Source organism: Hibiscus syriacus, unplaced genomic scaffold (genome assembly GCF_006381635.1).
Source record: "Hibiscus syriacus cultivar Baekdansim isolate YM2019G1 unplaced genomic scaffold, ASM638163v2 tig00110356_pilon, whole genome shotgun sequence".
Classification (NCBI taxonomy): domain Eukaryota; kingdom Viridiplantae; phylum Streptophyta; class Magnoliopsida; order Malvales; family Malvaceae; genus Hibiscus; species Hibiscus syriacus.
The window spans coordinates 1,188,662-1,202,969 of record NW_024062700.1 but is presented as its reverse complement, the minus strand read 5'-3'; the positions used below and the strand labels follow the sequence as shown (position 1 = coordinate 1,202,969).

Here is a 14,308-nt window from a genome sequence, read left to right as displayed (position 1 = left end):
ATGAGCTGATTGTTGCAGAAGCGGCATTGAGCTTACGAATTCTCAGTGATATTGCAGATTTTCAGTGCTTTATATTCTTTTAATGGTGTTGACTACATTTTAAAGAGGAATCAAATGGTTGGTTCGTTTGCAAGTTTTGTTGATGATTTTATAATTTTTACCTATTGATGTGTGTATGGCCTTATCTGAGAGACAGAAAGATGATGCTGGAACTTTTTATTCCTCCCCATCCACAACTTAAAAGGCGAAAAAGGGTGTTTCTTTTATAATGCTTGGAAGTTCCTAGATGCATTGATACTCATCCACATGCACAAACATTTATGTGGTTATGGATATCCATGAACATATGATTTCTTAAATTACTCATGATTTTACAAATGCGTACCTTTCCTTCGCCCATGATCTCATGCATAAGATGGCAAGAAGATAGATAATCTGTCCCACTCTCGACGCCATTGCGTATGTGTGGTCATTCGCCATTCACAGGTTCACTCGCATGTGTTAAAGCACTACCAGAAAAGAGCAGCAGCAGCTGTATGCATGAGGTGAAGTGAGCATATCTGTGTGTTCACGTGTAGGAAGAATCATACAAGTTGGTGGGCGCAATAGGATGAGCTACAGCCTCATAATGTTCTATTATTGTAAACTGACAAGCTAAGACACTATTTGATCTTTATTTTAACCATCTTGTTTCAAAATTGTTGATCATATCAGATGGCTATAGGCTTTACACTTTACAGTCCTCACTTATGATATAATCTAGTCCATGGCCTATTAGAAGTAGAAGGCGCTCTGGTAAGCAGAAAATGATTGCGGTATGTTCGATAATGATCGAGTGCATTGGTTCTATAACTTCGATGGTTTTAGTATTTAGCAGAAAATCTGTTTTCCAACTTGTTGAAACCATGGAAACACAGTAGTCCCCATCTCATAAAGTAACTTTATTGTTATTAGCATCTAGGTAAAGGCATGTTCTTTTGAACGTTCTTCAAACTAAGGCATCTTCTACTATATGTTGTCCCTATAAATACTCTCTACCATGGGACTTGAGTTCTAGCAACCTCAAGCTTTGAACCCTTTTCCCACTTCACCTTCTCAACGCGAAGGTAGTTTCATTGTCTCGATCGACACTAAAGAACTTAGCACATATTAAGTCGACATTGTGGGTCCGGACTTTAACATGGACAAGGTGACGATATTGGCCTCAGAGAAAGGGGTAGTGCTATTCAGCAAGAGCTCATGTTGCCTGTGTTATGCAGTCACAGTTCTGTTTCAAGAGCTTGGGGTAACCCCAACAGTTTACGAGATCGACCAAGACCCTGAAGGAAGGGAAATTGAGAAAGAACTTATGAGGTTGGGGTGTACCGTGCCGGTTCCGGCCATCTTCATTGGTGGAAGGCTCATAGGCTCGATGAATGAAGTCATGTCCCTGCATCTAACTGGGGGACTAGTACCTTTGCTGAAGCCCTATCAAACTGTTAAATTAAGTAATTGACAATCAATAAAATTGGCTCAAATCAGCAGTCTCTAGTAAGGTGCATGTGCACTATAGAGATGGATTAGCTCTCCAGCAATAGAATGTAATCTGTTCCTATTTCTTTAATAAAGTTAAATGGCATATACTTTTCTTGATTTGAGCTTTGCTTTCAATATAATCCGAATGATTACTGTATGTTGTTCAGATGCTTCACTTTCTACATATTTTATTCATAGTTCAACACTATGAACACGTAACAAATACTCATAATATTAAATTGCAGTGATAACGCAGACAATAGTCGCATATCATAACGATTTTTAAAATCATCACGATGTAACGCCCACAACTACATACGCAACTGCAATTACAATGTTATACTATACAAATATTTTTAAGAAAATGAAGAGTAGGAGCATGCTCCACGTAGAAAAGAAATGGTTAAAAATGGAGGTCCCAAACTTTATACCTTGTTTGCTACCATCGGCTCTTCTTTTACTTTATCTTAGATGAAAGGTATTACATTCCTTGCTGTTGACAATGGCCATAAACATTGTTTTTATTATTGCAATATTCTATCAACCCAAAAGACAAAGTAAAATAAAATAATGCTTTGTGTAGATTCCTCCATTGTTAATATGGAGACAAGCATATAGATTCTATTGAAAGTAGGGCAAAAAACATAGTCAATGGATGGAAGGTGGAGTCCTACTATGGGAATCAAACAATATTAGCAACCCATCAACTTAGCTTTACAATAATCAATCTTGTCAGTCGTAATCATGCTCTATGACTGTTCAACTGCTTTTTATTCTTTTTTATCATTAATAACATACCATGGACCGCTTGACTACTCTTGACTACTCTTTACTATCATTATGTAGTTAAACGTCTAAATCGACTCCAGATTCTATATTAGAAATAAATTTATAAAAATTCAAGTTTGGAACTTCTTATAGTTAGTGGAGTATACAAGGAAAGACCTTTAAGCTTCATATAGTTGACAGAAAAGGCCATTGGTTTGCTAAATAATAACATTGCAAGTTTGGAATTTCTCCATTCATATAGTTAGAGGAACCGGAAATCTGAAATCTTAGGTTTTTTTATTGAGAAAATAACCTCAGTTACAAAAAATGTTTTATAATATACGATTTTAACCAACAAAATCGCAATGCGATCGCTAATTCGCAACGCGATCTCAGGGACCACGACCACTACCCGACCCGAGACGAGACGAGACGGACGGCGGCGGTGGTGCGCGAGAGTCACCCTTGTTCTCTTTCACTCAACAAGGAAGTGGGAAATCCAAGCCTTAAATACCCATTCCCAATAGTGTTTCCAATACTATGTGGGATTGAGCATTACCAACACTTGTTTCCAATGCTAAGTTGAAACATTTAACATTTAACATTTGGAAGTTGTAACACATTTAACCAAGTGAACATCCTACTCGGTGGCCAAGATATAGATGCATCCTTTTGGAACACATTCGTCTTGTGTTGATTATATTTCCACCCCACAATTTCAACAAATCTTATGTGATTCTCATGCACTAGTGGTATTACCTACAATGACAAACGTAATTATTGTTTTATATTTTAAGTAGCTAAGCACATAATCTATGTTAATGATTAAATGAGAAGGTTTAATCAATGCTTGATAAGGCAATGTACTTGGCGAAAGTTGGGTTAAGAGAAGTGTTAAATGTGTTCCAACTTCCAAATGTTAAATGTTAAATATTTCAACTTAGCATTGGAAACAAGTGTTGGTAATGCTCAATCCCACATAGTATTGGAAACACTATTGGGAATGGGTATTTAAGGCTTGGATTTCCCACTTCCTTGTTGAGTGAAAGAGAACAAGGGGGACTCTCGCGCACCGCCGCCGCCGTCTGTCTCGTCTCGGGTCGGGTCGTGGTCGTGGTAATACGTGTCTTCGACTATCGCAACGAATTTGGAAAATCGCAACGAATTTGGAAAATCGCAACGCGAACTTCGACTATCGCAACGCGAACTTGGACTATCGCAATGCGAATATGTAAATCGCAATGCGATAGTCGAAGTTCGCGTTGCGAATCTGGAAACTGATTTGCGATACCTGAGATCGCGTTACGAATTAGCGATCGCATTGCGATTTTGTTGGTCAATTTGGCAAATCCAAAAAAAATTGGTTAAAATCGTATATTATAAAACATTTTTTGTCCCTGAGGTTATTTTCTCTTTTATATTACCTTTCTTTTCGGATTTTTCCCTGTTTGTTGGTTAATTAGGTATTTAATAGTAATTTTGTTGTTTGCTTTTAAATTTCTTCTCCAGTCAGAATGAAATATCGAGACCTTAAACAACGTTATTATTAATTATGGTTATTTCTGGTCTCTTTATACATCTGGTTCTTGAATTTGAGCTCTACATCTTGTTTAAGGAACTCTGGTTGAGAGCTAGTAACAAGGAACCTTACCCGTTACCAGTCAGATCATATGAAGTGCTCACTCTCTTGGCGAGGTTCTCAGGCGGTTGATTTGCATGCACTCTTGCCAAACAAATTTCTTGAGGATTTAAGGTTGGTTTGATGTAATGCAATTCTCATTGGAGTTCGTCTTTATCTAGTATGGAGAACAGTAGTAAAAGATTATAATAAGTTGAATAATGATAAGTTTATACTGTCAAATTTTTGGTCTAATTACAATTTAAACAAATCACTGTAAGTTTAAATATTAGACAAATTAGAAGTTGTCCTTTGAGTTTTGAGTTTTTTTTTTTAATTTAGGGGGAATACAATGTAATATCTGTACAAAGACTTTCAACTATTTGACAATGAACGCTCATACCCCTATATACGTGCTTGAACTCGAGACTTCAAGGATAACAACAATCCCTTAATCACTAAGGTTGTTTGGTTCATGTTAAATTTCGAGTTTAAATACCTAATAAATTTTTATAATTTTTTCAAATAACCTAATATTTCGAGTTCTGTCAATATTTAATTTTATCTTCGTCATGTGTACATGAGGTACGTTGTTAGTACGATTACTCGAGTTACATTGTTTCCATCCTCTTATCTGGAATGAACATGACTCTTAAATATACGAATGTATGTTTTTCTATGTTTTATATACATACACACTCATGACTCGGTATCCATATAAATACTTTCGATCTTTCATATTAAATAATCTTGTTCTCATCCTTGTATTAATATATATTTAAAAATTTCAAATTAGATATTAATGAAATGAAACAGGAGGAGAGTCATATATTACTAAAAATTGCCTTCCATAATAATATGTTGGACCTGGACCGTCTATCGAGTATGAGTCATACGAGCGGTAAATGGTTTACTGTACCAACGAAGGTTGACCTGAATAGAAAAGATTCTGATCGCTTAAACAAGTCGTCTTTGTTTGAACCTTATGGATGCAGTAAATTTTCTTGAGAAAGATCTCTACCTTATTGTCCGACAGTATTTCGGAGGATTAATCCTAACGAAACCTGAGGATATCTCGGGATACAAAAAAAAATGGTTTACTGTACTATTGATTATCAAACTTTCCAGCAATGTCCTGTCATCAATAGTGATAGCTTCCAGATACAACAACTAATAAGTAAAAAAAATATTTATTATTATTAAAATTTTATTTTCTTAATTATAAATTAAATTTTAATTTCTGTTTTAATTAACAAAAATAGGGTAAACGATATTGTTTTAGTTCCCAAAAATATTTAAAATAACGTTGTTTTGTAAGAGTAGATTTATTAAAATATTTCATTTGGGAGGATTTGAATTCTATTCTTTCAAGATAAAAAAATTAGAGCTTAATCATGGATCAATTTAAAATGTTAATATATTCAAACAAAAGATACATATGTTAACACTTACGATTATTTTATTTATGTTCCAAAACTAAAATATTATTCATAATATAAATAATATTAATATATGCAAAAATATTTTATTGCATTAATAAAATAGTGATATGTGTCCTTATTTTATTGATTAAATAAAATCATTAAAAATATTAGTAGTTGCTGACATAAAAATAAAAATTTATGCATTAATATGATTATTAATTTTTAACTATAGATAATTAAAAAATATTTTTTTAAAAAATATTTTTTTATCCTTCTAATTGTAATGTTTCACTTTGACTAATCTAAACAGATTAAAATCATACACCTGATTTTTGTACATTAATCTCCTTATAATAATTTTTTATATACATAAAAACTTCAACTCATTATATTTAAACAATTTCAAACTGCTATTGATATTAACTCCAATTTTCTATGTTTCATTTGGCAAAGTGAACCAATTTTGAAGCAAAATAAAGAGGAAAGAAAGAAGACACCAACGAATGCATTAAGACAAATATTAAAAGATAAGATTACTCTATGCTTCTTTTGTCTCTCGTTCGTGATTAAGATTCTCTGGCTGTCTCTCGTTTCTTGGTTTCCGTATCAATGGTATCCCATTCTTTTGCTTTCTAAACGAAGTTTTCGAATACTTAAACCCCAACACAAGATGAGTGATGAGAGGAACAAGCAAATACGGAGGAGACTCTGTGATTACTGTGATCTTTCCACAGCTCTTTTATACTGCAGAGCTGACTCCGCCAAGCTCTGTTTCTCATGCGACAGGGAAGTTCACTCTGCTAACCAACTATTTACCAAGCACTGTCGCTCACAGCTCTGTGACGCCTGCCACCACTCACCTGCTTCCGTCTTCTGCGAAACTGAGCAGTTTGTTTTCTGCTCTAATTGTGATTGGGAAAACCACAAGTTACCCTCCTCTTCCTTGCATAATAGGAGGCCTATAGAAGTCTTCACCGGGTGCCCTTCCGTGAGTGAGCTGCTGAGCTTTATTGGATTGAGGAGTTGGATGATAAACCTATCTTTCGAGTGAAGGCAAACTTGGCTGTGGAGATGGTGCTGAAGATTGTGATGGGTTGCTGGATTTGTCTAATTGGGAATCTCCTGTGATTTCTGGCTTTGATGGGTTGATTCTTCCCAGTGATTTTGATCATGGGTTTAAGCCTACGGATGTCCCTCCTCTACCAAAGGTTTAGTATTCTTATGTGTCTATGCTAGTGAAGAGTTAACAGTTGTTTATATGTTCACTGAAATTTGGAATTTTGGGATTCTTATCAAATTTTAGTTTGTCGGCCTCTTTTTAGAAAATTACGTCAGTGAGGTTTGGCTGCCTTTGTTTAAGCAGTGAAAAAAGGACGATTTGTGTACCATTAACTGCAAATTTTTTAGCTGTTTGTGCATTGTGTTATCTATAAATAACTGTTGTGAATGAACTATTTTTGAATCAGAATCGTAATTCATCTTGTGGACAACATAAGGAGGAGATATTTCATCAGCTACATGAACTGGCAAAGTCAGAACCCAATCTCAGCTTAGAAAAGGCTAATGTTGAAGCCATTATTGGATTCCAGTCACTGATACCTGACGCTGACAATTTTCAGCCAGGAGGTGTGCAAATAAGTTGCAGAAATGATGAAGATCCTATTCCATTTCCTGCCTTTGAGGTCTGCATTTTCTTTTCCTCTAGTGTTCACCGAGATATAGCACATTCTCAATATCGATCAGCGTTCTTTTTATCATTTTAATTCGAGATCAACAGATGATTGTGCCACTGTTTTGTTTTTGGCTTTGAGATTCGAATCCGATAGCTATGGAAATCGAAAGTGCATACAGCATACTAGCATCTGCAGCACGTTTAAGTCTTATTTATTGGCCTTTGTTGCCATTTAGGAGGAGTTTAAGTTGACAATTAGATCAGCAAAGAAGCAGATTTATTGTTCCTTTATTTTTATGCCTGGTGAAACAAAATTGTTGTTGATTAAGTTAATGGATTTTGCTGTGAAAAATCTATCAGACACTGATGGCGGATTACAGGATTTAATCCTCACTGTCTCTCAACCAAACCACTGGTGTAGTGACAAAAAGACTTGCATTGTATTCAAGTCTCGATTGACACACTGTCTGATAAAAAAATCTTCATTGGCATGTTCAAATATAAGCGCCTTCTTGATTAACTCGTATACTGAAAATAGAGCTGTGTCCTCTTCATGCAGTCAAGTCCACTACAGTGCTTCAAAGATAATAATGTAGAGCTGGCCAATCAAGCATTCCTACCTTTTTCACAATTAAGAGGCCATGCAGAGGAAAATGCCGTGGTTCCTAATAAACATGAAGATTCTAGCAGGAATGTCGATGTGAATATCAGCATCGAAGACCAACGGCAACATCAAATTGTTTCAGGAACCACATTAGCACCTCCAACGGTTGCTGTCCATGAGTTAAATAGCCAGGAGAGGGACTCTGCAATCTCACGTTACAAGGAGAAAAAGAAAACAAGGAGGTATTTGCTTTCACTTTGTACCCTTACTATCACATCTTTTATCTGTGTTCTCTAGTGGTAAGCATCATCTGGGGGGGAAACACCCTTTAAACCTTGGTTATTCGGTCTAGAGTTTTTTCATGTATTCGGAAAATCTTTGAAGAATTGTTTTGTGTGACACATGACAGATATGACAAGCAAATAAAGTATGAATCAAGAAAGGCTCGAGCTGAAAGCAGGACAAGAATTAGAGGGCGTTTTGCAAAGGTGCAGCGTTGAAAATCATACTGGTATAGTTGGGTCATTTCTGTTACTAGAGAATGTTTTCCTTTGTATTCCTTCTTCCTTAGAAGCTGAAGCTTTAGGGTATATCAGGTTCCTCACTTGTAAAATATGAATTTTGCAAATAGTGCTAGTGTTCAGCTTTTTTACCTGTTATATTGAATTGTAAAACCTATATGTAGTACTTGAAGTTAATATATTTGTTTCTTTGTATCATTTTTTGACTTGTATATATAGATATATGTATTGATCACGACTTATATACCGATTTTTAATGGTGGTGTCAATTTTTAGAGTTATGATGTTTATTTATAGGTTAACAAGTTCATTGAATACTCGCGAACATGTTCATTTTATATTCGCGAACATATTCGTTTAAGTGTTCACAAATATGTTCATTTAATAATATATTTGTAAATATCAATTAAATAAATACTAAGTTAACTTTTTATAAAAAGGTGTGAAATATATGTCTCTTGAATTCTTATCACATATGTAATATTATTTTAACTGTCACTATTTAAATAATAATAATTCTTTTTTAAAAACTGTTTCTTTTAAGAATTAAATAAATTAGAATTGATTAATTCAATTGTAAAATTAAAATAATTCAATTACTAAATAATCGAATAATTCATATAATAATTTAACTCACAAACTAAGTCCTAATGTAATAGATTAATAGTATAAATATAGGCGTATAGCACTGTTACCATGAGCGAGCTATTTTGATTGTTATCGTGCCACTATAGCAAGAGCAAAGCCGAAACCAATAGAACCGAGGAGTCGAGCAATGCAAAAGGAACCGGTCATTATTGTCGGAGCCGCCTCTTCAGGGCTGGCCATGGCGGCTTGCCTTTACCAACACTCAAATCCCTTATGTAATTCTAGAAAGAGAAGATTGCTTCGCTTCTATATGGAAGAAATACACCTACGATGGTCTCCATCTTCACTTAGACAAACAATTCTGCCAGCTTCCTCATATGTCGTTCCCCGACACTTACCCCAGATTCGTCCCCAAGCACCAGTTCATTAGCTACTTGGACGATTACGTTTCTCGTTTTAAGATCAGACCTCTGTACCAGAGAACAATCGAGTCGGCCGAGTTCGATGAAGCAAACAGGAAGTGGACGGTTAAGGCTAGAAACTTTGGGTCCGGCGAGGTCGAGGAGTTCATTGGGAGGTTCTTGGTGGTGGCTAGTGGTGAAACGACCAATCCTTTTACGCCAGAGATTGAAGGACTGGATGTTTTCCCCGGTGTCGTTCTTCATTCAACACAGTTTAGAAATGGCAAGGCTTTTGAAAACCGGAATGTTTTGGTCGTGGGGTCGGGCAATTCCGGGATGGAGATCGCACTGGAGCTAGCAAATCATGGTGCACAAACATCTTTAGTTGTTCGAAGCCCGGTAATAACAAACTTGTCTGAACTTAAATTCTACTTCTGGACTTCTGGTGGTTCATAATCTTCTTTTCTTAAACTGCAACAGTTCATATTTATTTATAAATAAATATATGGTGTCGCAGGTTCACATTCTTTCAAAGGGTATGATTTACTGGGGGTTGATTCTGTTTAAGTATTTACCAGTTAATATGGTTGACACATTGATGGTGATGCTCAGCAAGCTTGCTTACGGAGACCTGACCAAGTATGGAATCCGTAGGCCTGAGGAGGGTCCAATTCTCATGAAAGATGCTTATGGGAAGTACCCTATAATTGATTTAGGTACCTGTCAGAAGATCAAGTCCGGGGAGATCCAGGTAATATGGGATTACTTCAAAGAATATTTGTATCACTATGGGTAAATTATATGTTTAGTACCCCAACTATCTCGTTTGTTCAATTTTGATCACTCAACTCCTTCTTTCAAATCATACCTAACATTTAGTTTTGATTTTATTTTGACTACCTACCATTAAAATTAACAGTGATAATGAAATGTTAATACCATGTCATCATAAAAAAAACCCACATGAGCAGCCTTATTAATTTTTAATGGTAAGTAATCAAAATAAAACCAAAAGATAACATTAGGAATCCTTTTAGAAAATTTAGGTGACCTAAACATAACACAATAAATAGTTGAGGTATTAAACGTGTGGTTTACCCTATATACATATTAGATTTGTTTTTGTGATTTACATTTGAGATTCAAATATATCTCTTTTTAATAATATTATTTTTAACACTTGAACTTAAAACTCTTCTAATTTAATGAAGGTTTTGAATGATCTAAAAATGTATGGTTGGTTGCAGGTTTTGCCAGGTATATCAAGCATAAGAGGAAATGAGGTAGTGTTTGAGAACGGAAAAACGCATCCCTTCGACTCACTCGTCTTATGCACCGGCTTTAAGCAGCCCACAAATGTCTGGCTCAAGGTAACTAATATGACATGGGTGTTGCCTTCTCAAAGAACATAAAACTAACAATGTTCAATATAATTAATTGAAACATGACTCTCGTTACAAGTTAAAATCAAGATAATTGAACATTGCATTTTAATTAACTGCAACAAGTTCTAATGTTTTGATGCAGGGAGATGGTTACCTGCTGGATGAAGGACTTCCAAAGGTGAGTTTCCCAAACCATTGGAAGGGAAAGAACGATTTGTACTGTGTCGGACTGTCGAGAAGAGGGCTGTATGGAGCAGCTTGTGATGCAATGAACATAGCTGATGATATCAACTCACTTCTATAACAAAATGTTTCCTTTCAGCAATGAATAATACATATACATATACCAAGTAGAACACATATATGTGAACGTGTGCCTATGCACACATGCACGCATCCATATCCGAATGGACGTGTCAACAGATGTAAAAGGATGCATGTACAAACTCAGAAGGATCCAACTATAAAATGGCCTGAGCCAGCTTATATTTCCCATTGAGTTCTGTTCATGACAATCAACATAAGCTATGTAAACTTTGGCACAGTTCACTTGTCTAAATCGTAATTTTCGATTCAGGATTTTCCCTTAATCCCCTCACCCTTGTTAGCCAAGATATCAAACTGAATTTGCAAACTTTTAAAGATTTCTAAAGGAATCCATCAAATTCAAAGCCATCTCCAAATTTGAAACTTGATTGTCCACGAATGCCCTGCACAGTTGCCCAATTGTCTCCAACTGAATCAAGATATAGTACATTTGTAAGACTTGATGCTTACCTTACAACCTGCAAAATAATGGGCAGCCATGAGAACCTGTGAACAATTTTTTTTTTAAGAAAATAAGTATATCTGTATCACATATTTGTATCCAGAACTCCCCTGAGTCCAGCTAACATGGGCTCCCATTACATGAAAAAACACGGTTGTACAAATAAAAATCATCAAGAAATAGCCAGTAATATTTATTTCCCTGATACCTTTTCTATGAACAAAAAACATGCATTTTACTTCTTTGCAAATAACACACAGGAGAACAAGAGAAGCTTTAGACCTATGGGTGGAAAAGCAACTTTCAACTGCATTACAATCAAAATATAACCAAAATTCTGTTGAATATAAAGAAGGCAAGTACAAAACTATCCTCCATTCAGCACCAAACTTGATGTAACAAAGTAGCCACCAATCGAAAAACTAAATCAAACATTATCACCAGAATCATTTGTTGGCCCGGGTTGCCTGTAAAAAATGTATGGTCATGGTAAAAGATTACCGAAGATCTATGGAATCTTCATTCATTGGGTCTAGTTTCAAAACAATAAGGTAGGATCACTCATTATGAGAATAACACAATAATAGAATAACATAAAAAACAAACATGATACAAAATGAGTCATGATATTGTTCTTTTATAAAATTATCAAATTTTCCATGCGCTACAAGTCTAACAGACAAGCTACCCTTCTAAAAAAGATATTACCATAGAATCTTAATCATCAAAAAGCTTCATATTCAATAGCTTAACTTTAGATACGTAAGCAAAGCATGTGAGTTTAACTAGATTAATTATTAGCTTCAGAAGGTTGGGGATTGGCATTGTCAAATCCTCCACTTGTTGGGGCTGCAGAACCAGTCGCATATGGTGCAGGCACGGCCATAGAGGGTGCTCCGTCAGAAGAAGTGGATTTCATTGCAGTTCCAGGATTTGCTGGTGGTGGAGCCAGTGTAGGAGGCCGTGGAAGGCCATTTACTTGACCGGGCAAAGGAGCACCAGGCGGTGCCAGCATTGGTGGCATGCCTGGAACAGGAACATAACCTGGTAATGTCACCAATGAAAAAAATAACTCAATTTCATCCTGTGCGCACAATTGCGATCTAGAATCGAAAAGCCAATGACTTGATTGAAAAGAAGAGAGTATAAGGTATATGCTATACAAAACTACAGTTTTATGATAAGAAAAGAAGTATGGAAAAGAAAATTCACCGACTTCACTATTGCCACATAAATTCATGACCGAATTTATATTATTAACCAAGCATCCAAACCTTAAACTAGCAACAACAATAATGATGCAGATATGTGTTGAATCATACCAGGAGCACCTGGAGCTGGTCTTGGCAGAATAGGGGGCCTCATCCCTGGGATCAATGGTTGCATAACAGATGTTGGAAGAATGGGAAGCCGGGGCCTCTGAGCCATTAGATGTTGATTAAAAGCAGCACCGCCCTGCTGGAAAGCTGTCACTTGGCCAAGATGTTCCTTGATCCTCTGGTCAATTAGGCTCTGGGTCTGTTGCTCCTCAAATTGCTGATAGTAAATTCTAACATTTGCCTAAAGTTACACAAATAATAAGGGGAATAATTATAACTCTCAATCATAAATAAACGAAATACAAAGAGAAAAATTTCTACAATTACCTTGTGTTTGTATCCTGCATTATGTTGTTTTCTAACTGATGGCTGAAATTTAAATCCAAACAAATTTGTCAACAATTGTTCTAAACCCAAGAATCAAACTAAAAAACCTTATTTTTTTTTTAAATATTTTAATTGTATATAGACTAAAATATGAAAGGATTACAGTAAAGAGAAACATATTTTCTTTAAAAAAAATAAAATAAAATAGAATCACAGAACTCACGGAGTCGTGCGTCAAATAAGTGTCGCAATAATCACAATAGTACCTGCAAATTTAAATCCAAATAAACATATCGATAAGTGCTAATGAAAAACCTCCTATTGATGATGGTGATTTCTTTTAGAATTGAATAAATTGGTAAGATCCTTACCGAGGCATGACTGTGAGAAACTCAGAATCGAAGCGCGTTGCAGATCGTGAAACCCTAAAGAGAGATCGACAGGATGATGTATAGAGCCAATGAAAAACCCTAGCTCAAAGACGGTGAAAAGGAGGGAAAACGGATCTAATACCAATTAATACACATATTGTTATTCCATCCGTAAATATTTTATAAGTAAAATATTATATTGTTTTTAATATTAAATGTGTTTCAACGTATTGCATGCAACACAATAATTATTGAAATTCGTATGAATATTTGTTAAAAAATTCCGAGGTTCTTGAATTAGTTATTTTTGAATAATTGATTATTAAAACTTCAACAAAATTATTATACACGTGTTATCAATTCGCATCATTTCGTTTGTGAGATAATTTAGGACATGTGATACCAGAGCCCAACACAAAAGAGAAACAAAATGGGTTGCAGCCCAGTCAGAAAACAAGTAGAACATAAAAAATAAAAGCAAACTATACCTATAGTCACTTCATTATTTTTTTCATTTTACTTTAATTATTGATCTTTTAATTTTGTAAATAAAATCATTTAATTATTTTCAATCAAGCTACTTGTCTTAATTTTTAACAGATAAGGTGATGTGACCGTTAAAAAACTTGGTATAATTACACATTTAGTAATTGTTACTTACATATTTTATGCAGTGAATAGTGGAGCTGCTTTGGGGGGAAATGGCTCCGATTCAGGTCAGTGTTGCTAGGTCGAATCTTTATGTGTTCTCCTTTAATTATGTGGCTGTTAGGGATTGAATTTTAGAGAATGGACCATGGTACATTCAAAACAAGCCATTGATTCTTAAAAGGTGGGAACCGGGGTTGAGGAAAATATATTTTGATATTTCAAAAATGCATGTTCGGTTGCACTTGTATAATGTTCCTCTTGAACTTTACTTGAGGACTGGGCTAAGCAATATTCCTAGTACAATAGGTGCTCCCCTCTATATGGACTCTGTCACTGCATCTAAGAAAATGTTGTAATATACTAAAATTTGCATAG

The 14,308-nt window shown here is 35.3% G+C and overlaps 2 protein-coding genes and 2 pseudogenes across 2 annotated transcripts; 3 read left to right on the top strand and 1 right to left on the bottom strand.

The window, feature by feature from the left end:
- The first annotated feature begins 1,080 nt into the window (after positions 1-1,080).
- LOC120121067 (monothiol glutaredoxin-S9-like) lies at positions 1,081-1,620 on the top strand. Its single transcript, XM_039140540.1, has one exon. It carries the CDS (start codon positions 1,181-1,183, stop codon positions 1,493-1,495), a length of 315 nt encoding a protein of 104 aa, XP_038996471.1. The 5' UTR covers positions 1,081-1,180; the 3' UTR covers positions 1,496-1,620.
- Positions 1,621-5,897: 4,277 nt separating this feature from the next.
- On the top strand, positions 5,898-8,113 carry LOC120121030 (annotated as a pseudogene).
- A 713-nt stretch (positions 8,114-8,826) lies between these two features.
- On the top strand, positions 8,827-10,891 carry LOC120121032 (annotated as a pseudogene).
- A 984-nt stretch (positions 10,892-11,875) lies between these two features.
- LOC120121031 (U1 small nuclear ribonucleoprotein C-like) lies at positions 11,876-13,427 on the bottom strand. The gene is made up of 5 exons (XM_039140506.1): positions 13,283-13,427; positions 13,135-13,177; positions 12,912-12,953; positions 12,588-12,825; positions 11,876-12,309 (listed from the first exon to the last, which is right to left on the bottom strand). The coding sequence occupies exons 1-5, from the start codon at positions 13,288-13,290 to the stop codon at positions 12,056-12,058; spliced, it is 585 nt and encodes a 194-aa protein (XP_038996437.1). The 5' UTR covers positions 13,291-13,427; the 3' UTR covers positions 11,876-12,055.
- Between the last annotated feature and the right edge of the window lie 881 nt (positions 13,428-14,308).

What these genes read in the sequence shown, in the direction of transcription:
- LOC120121031 (XM_039140506.1), bottom strand. An exon ending in CTTATTTGACGCACGACTCC is followed by an intron (nt 12,954 to 13,134) that starts GTGAGTTCTGTG and finishes TTTAAATTTCAG; the next exon opens with CCATCAGTTAGAAAACAACA. An exon ending in ATGCAGGATACAAACACAAG is followed by an intron (nt 12,826 to 12,911) that starts GTAATTGTAGAA and finishes GTGTAACTTTAG; the next exon opens with GCAAATGTTAGAATTTACTA.
- LOC120121067 (XM_039140540.1), top strand. Translation starts at nt 1,181, where the DNA reads ATGGACAAGGTGACGATATTGGCCTCAGAGAAAGGGGTAGTGCTATTC.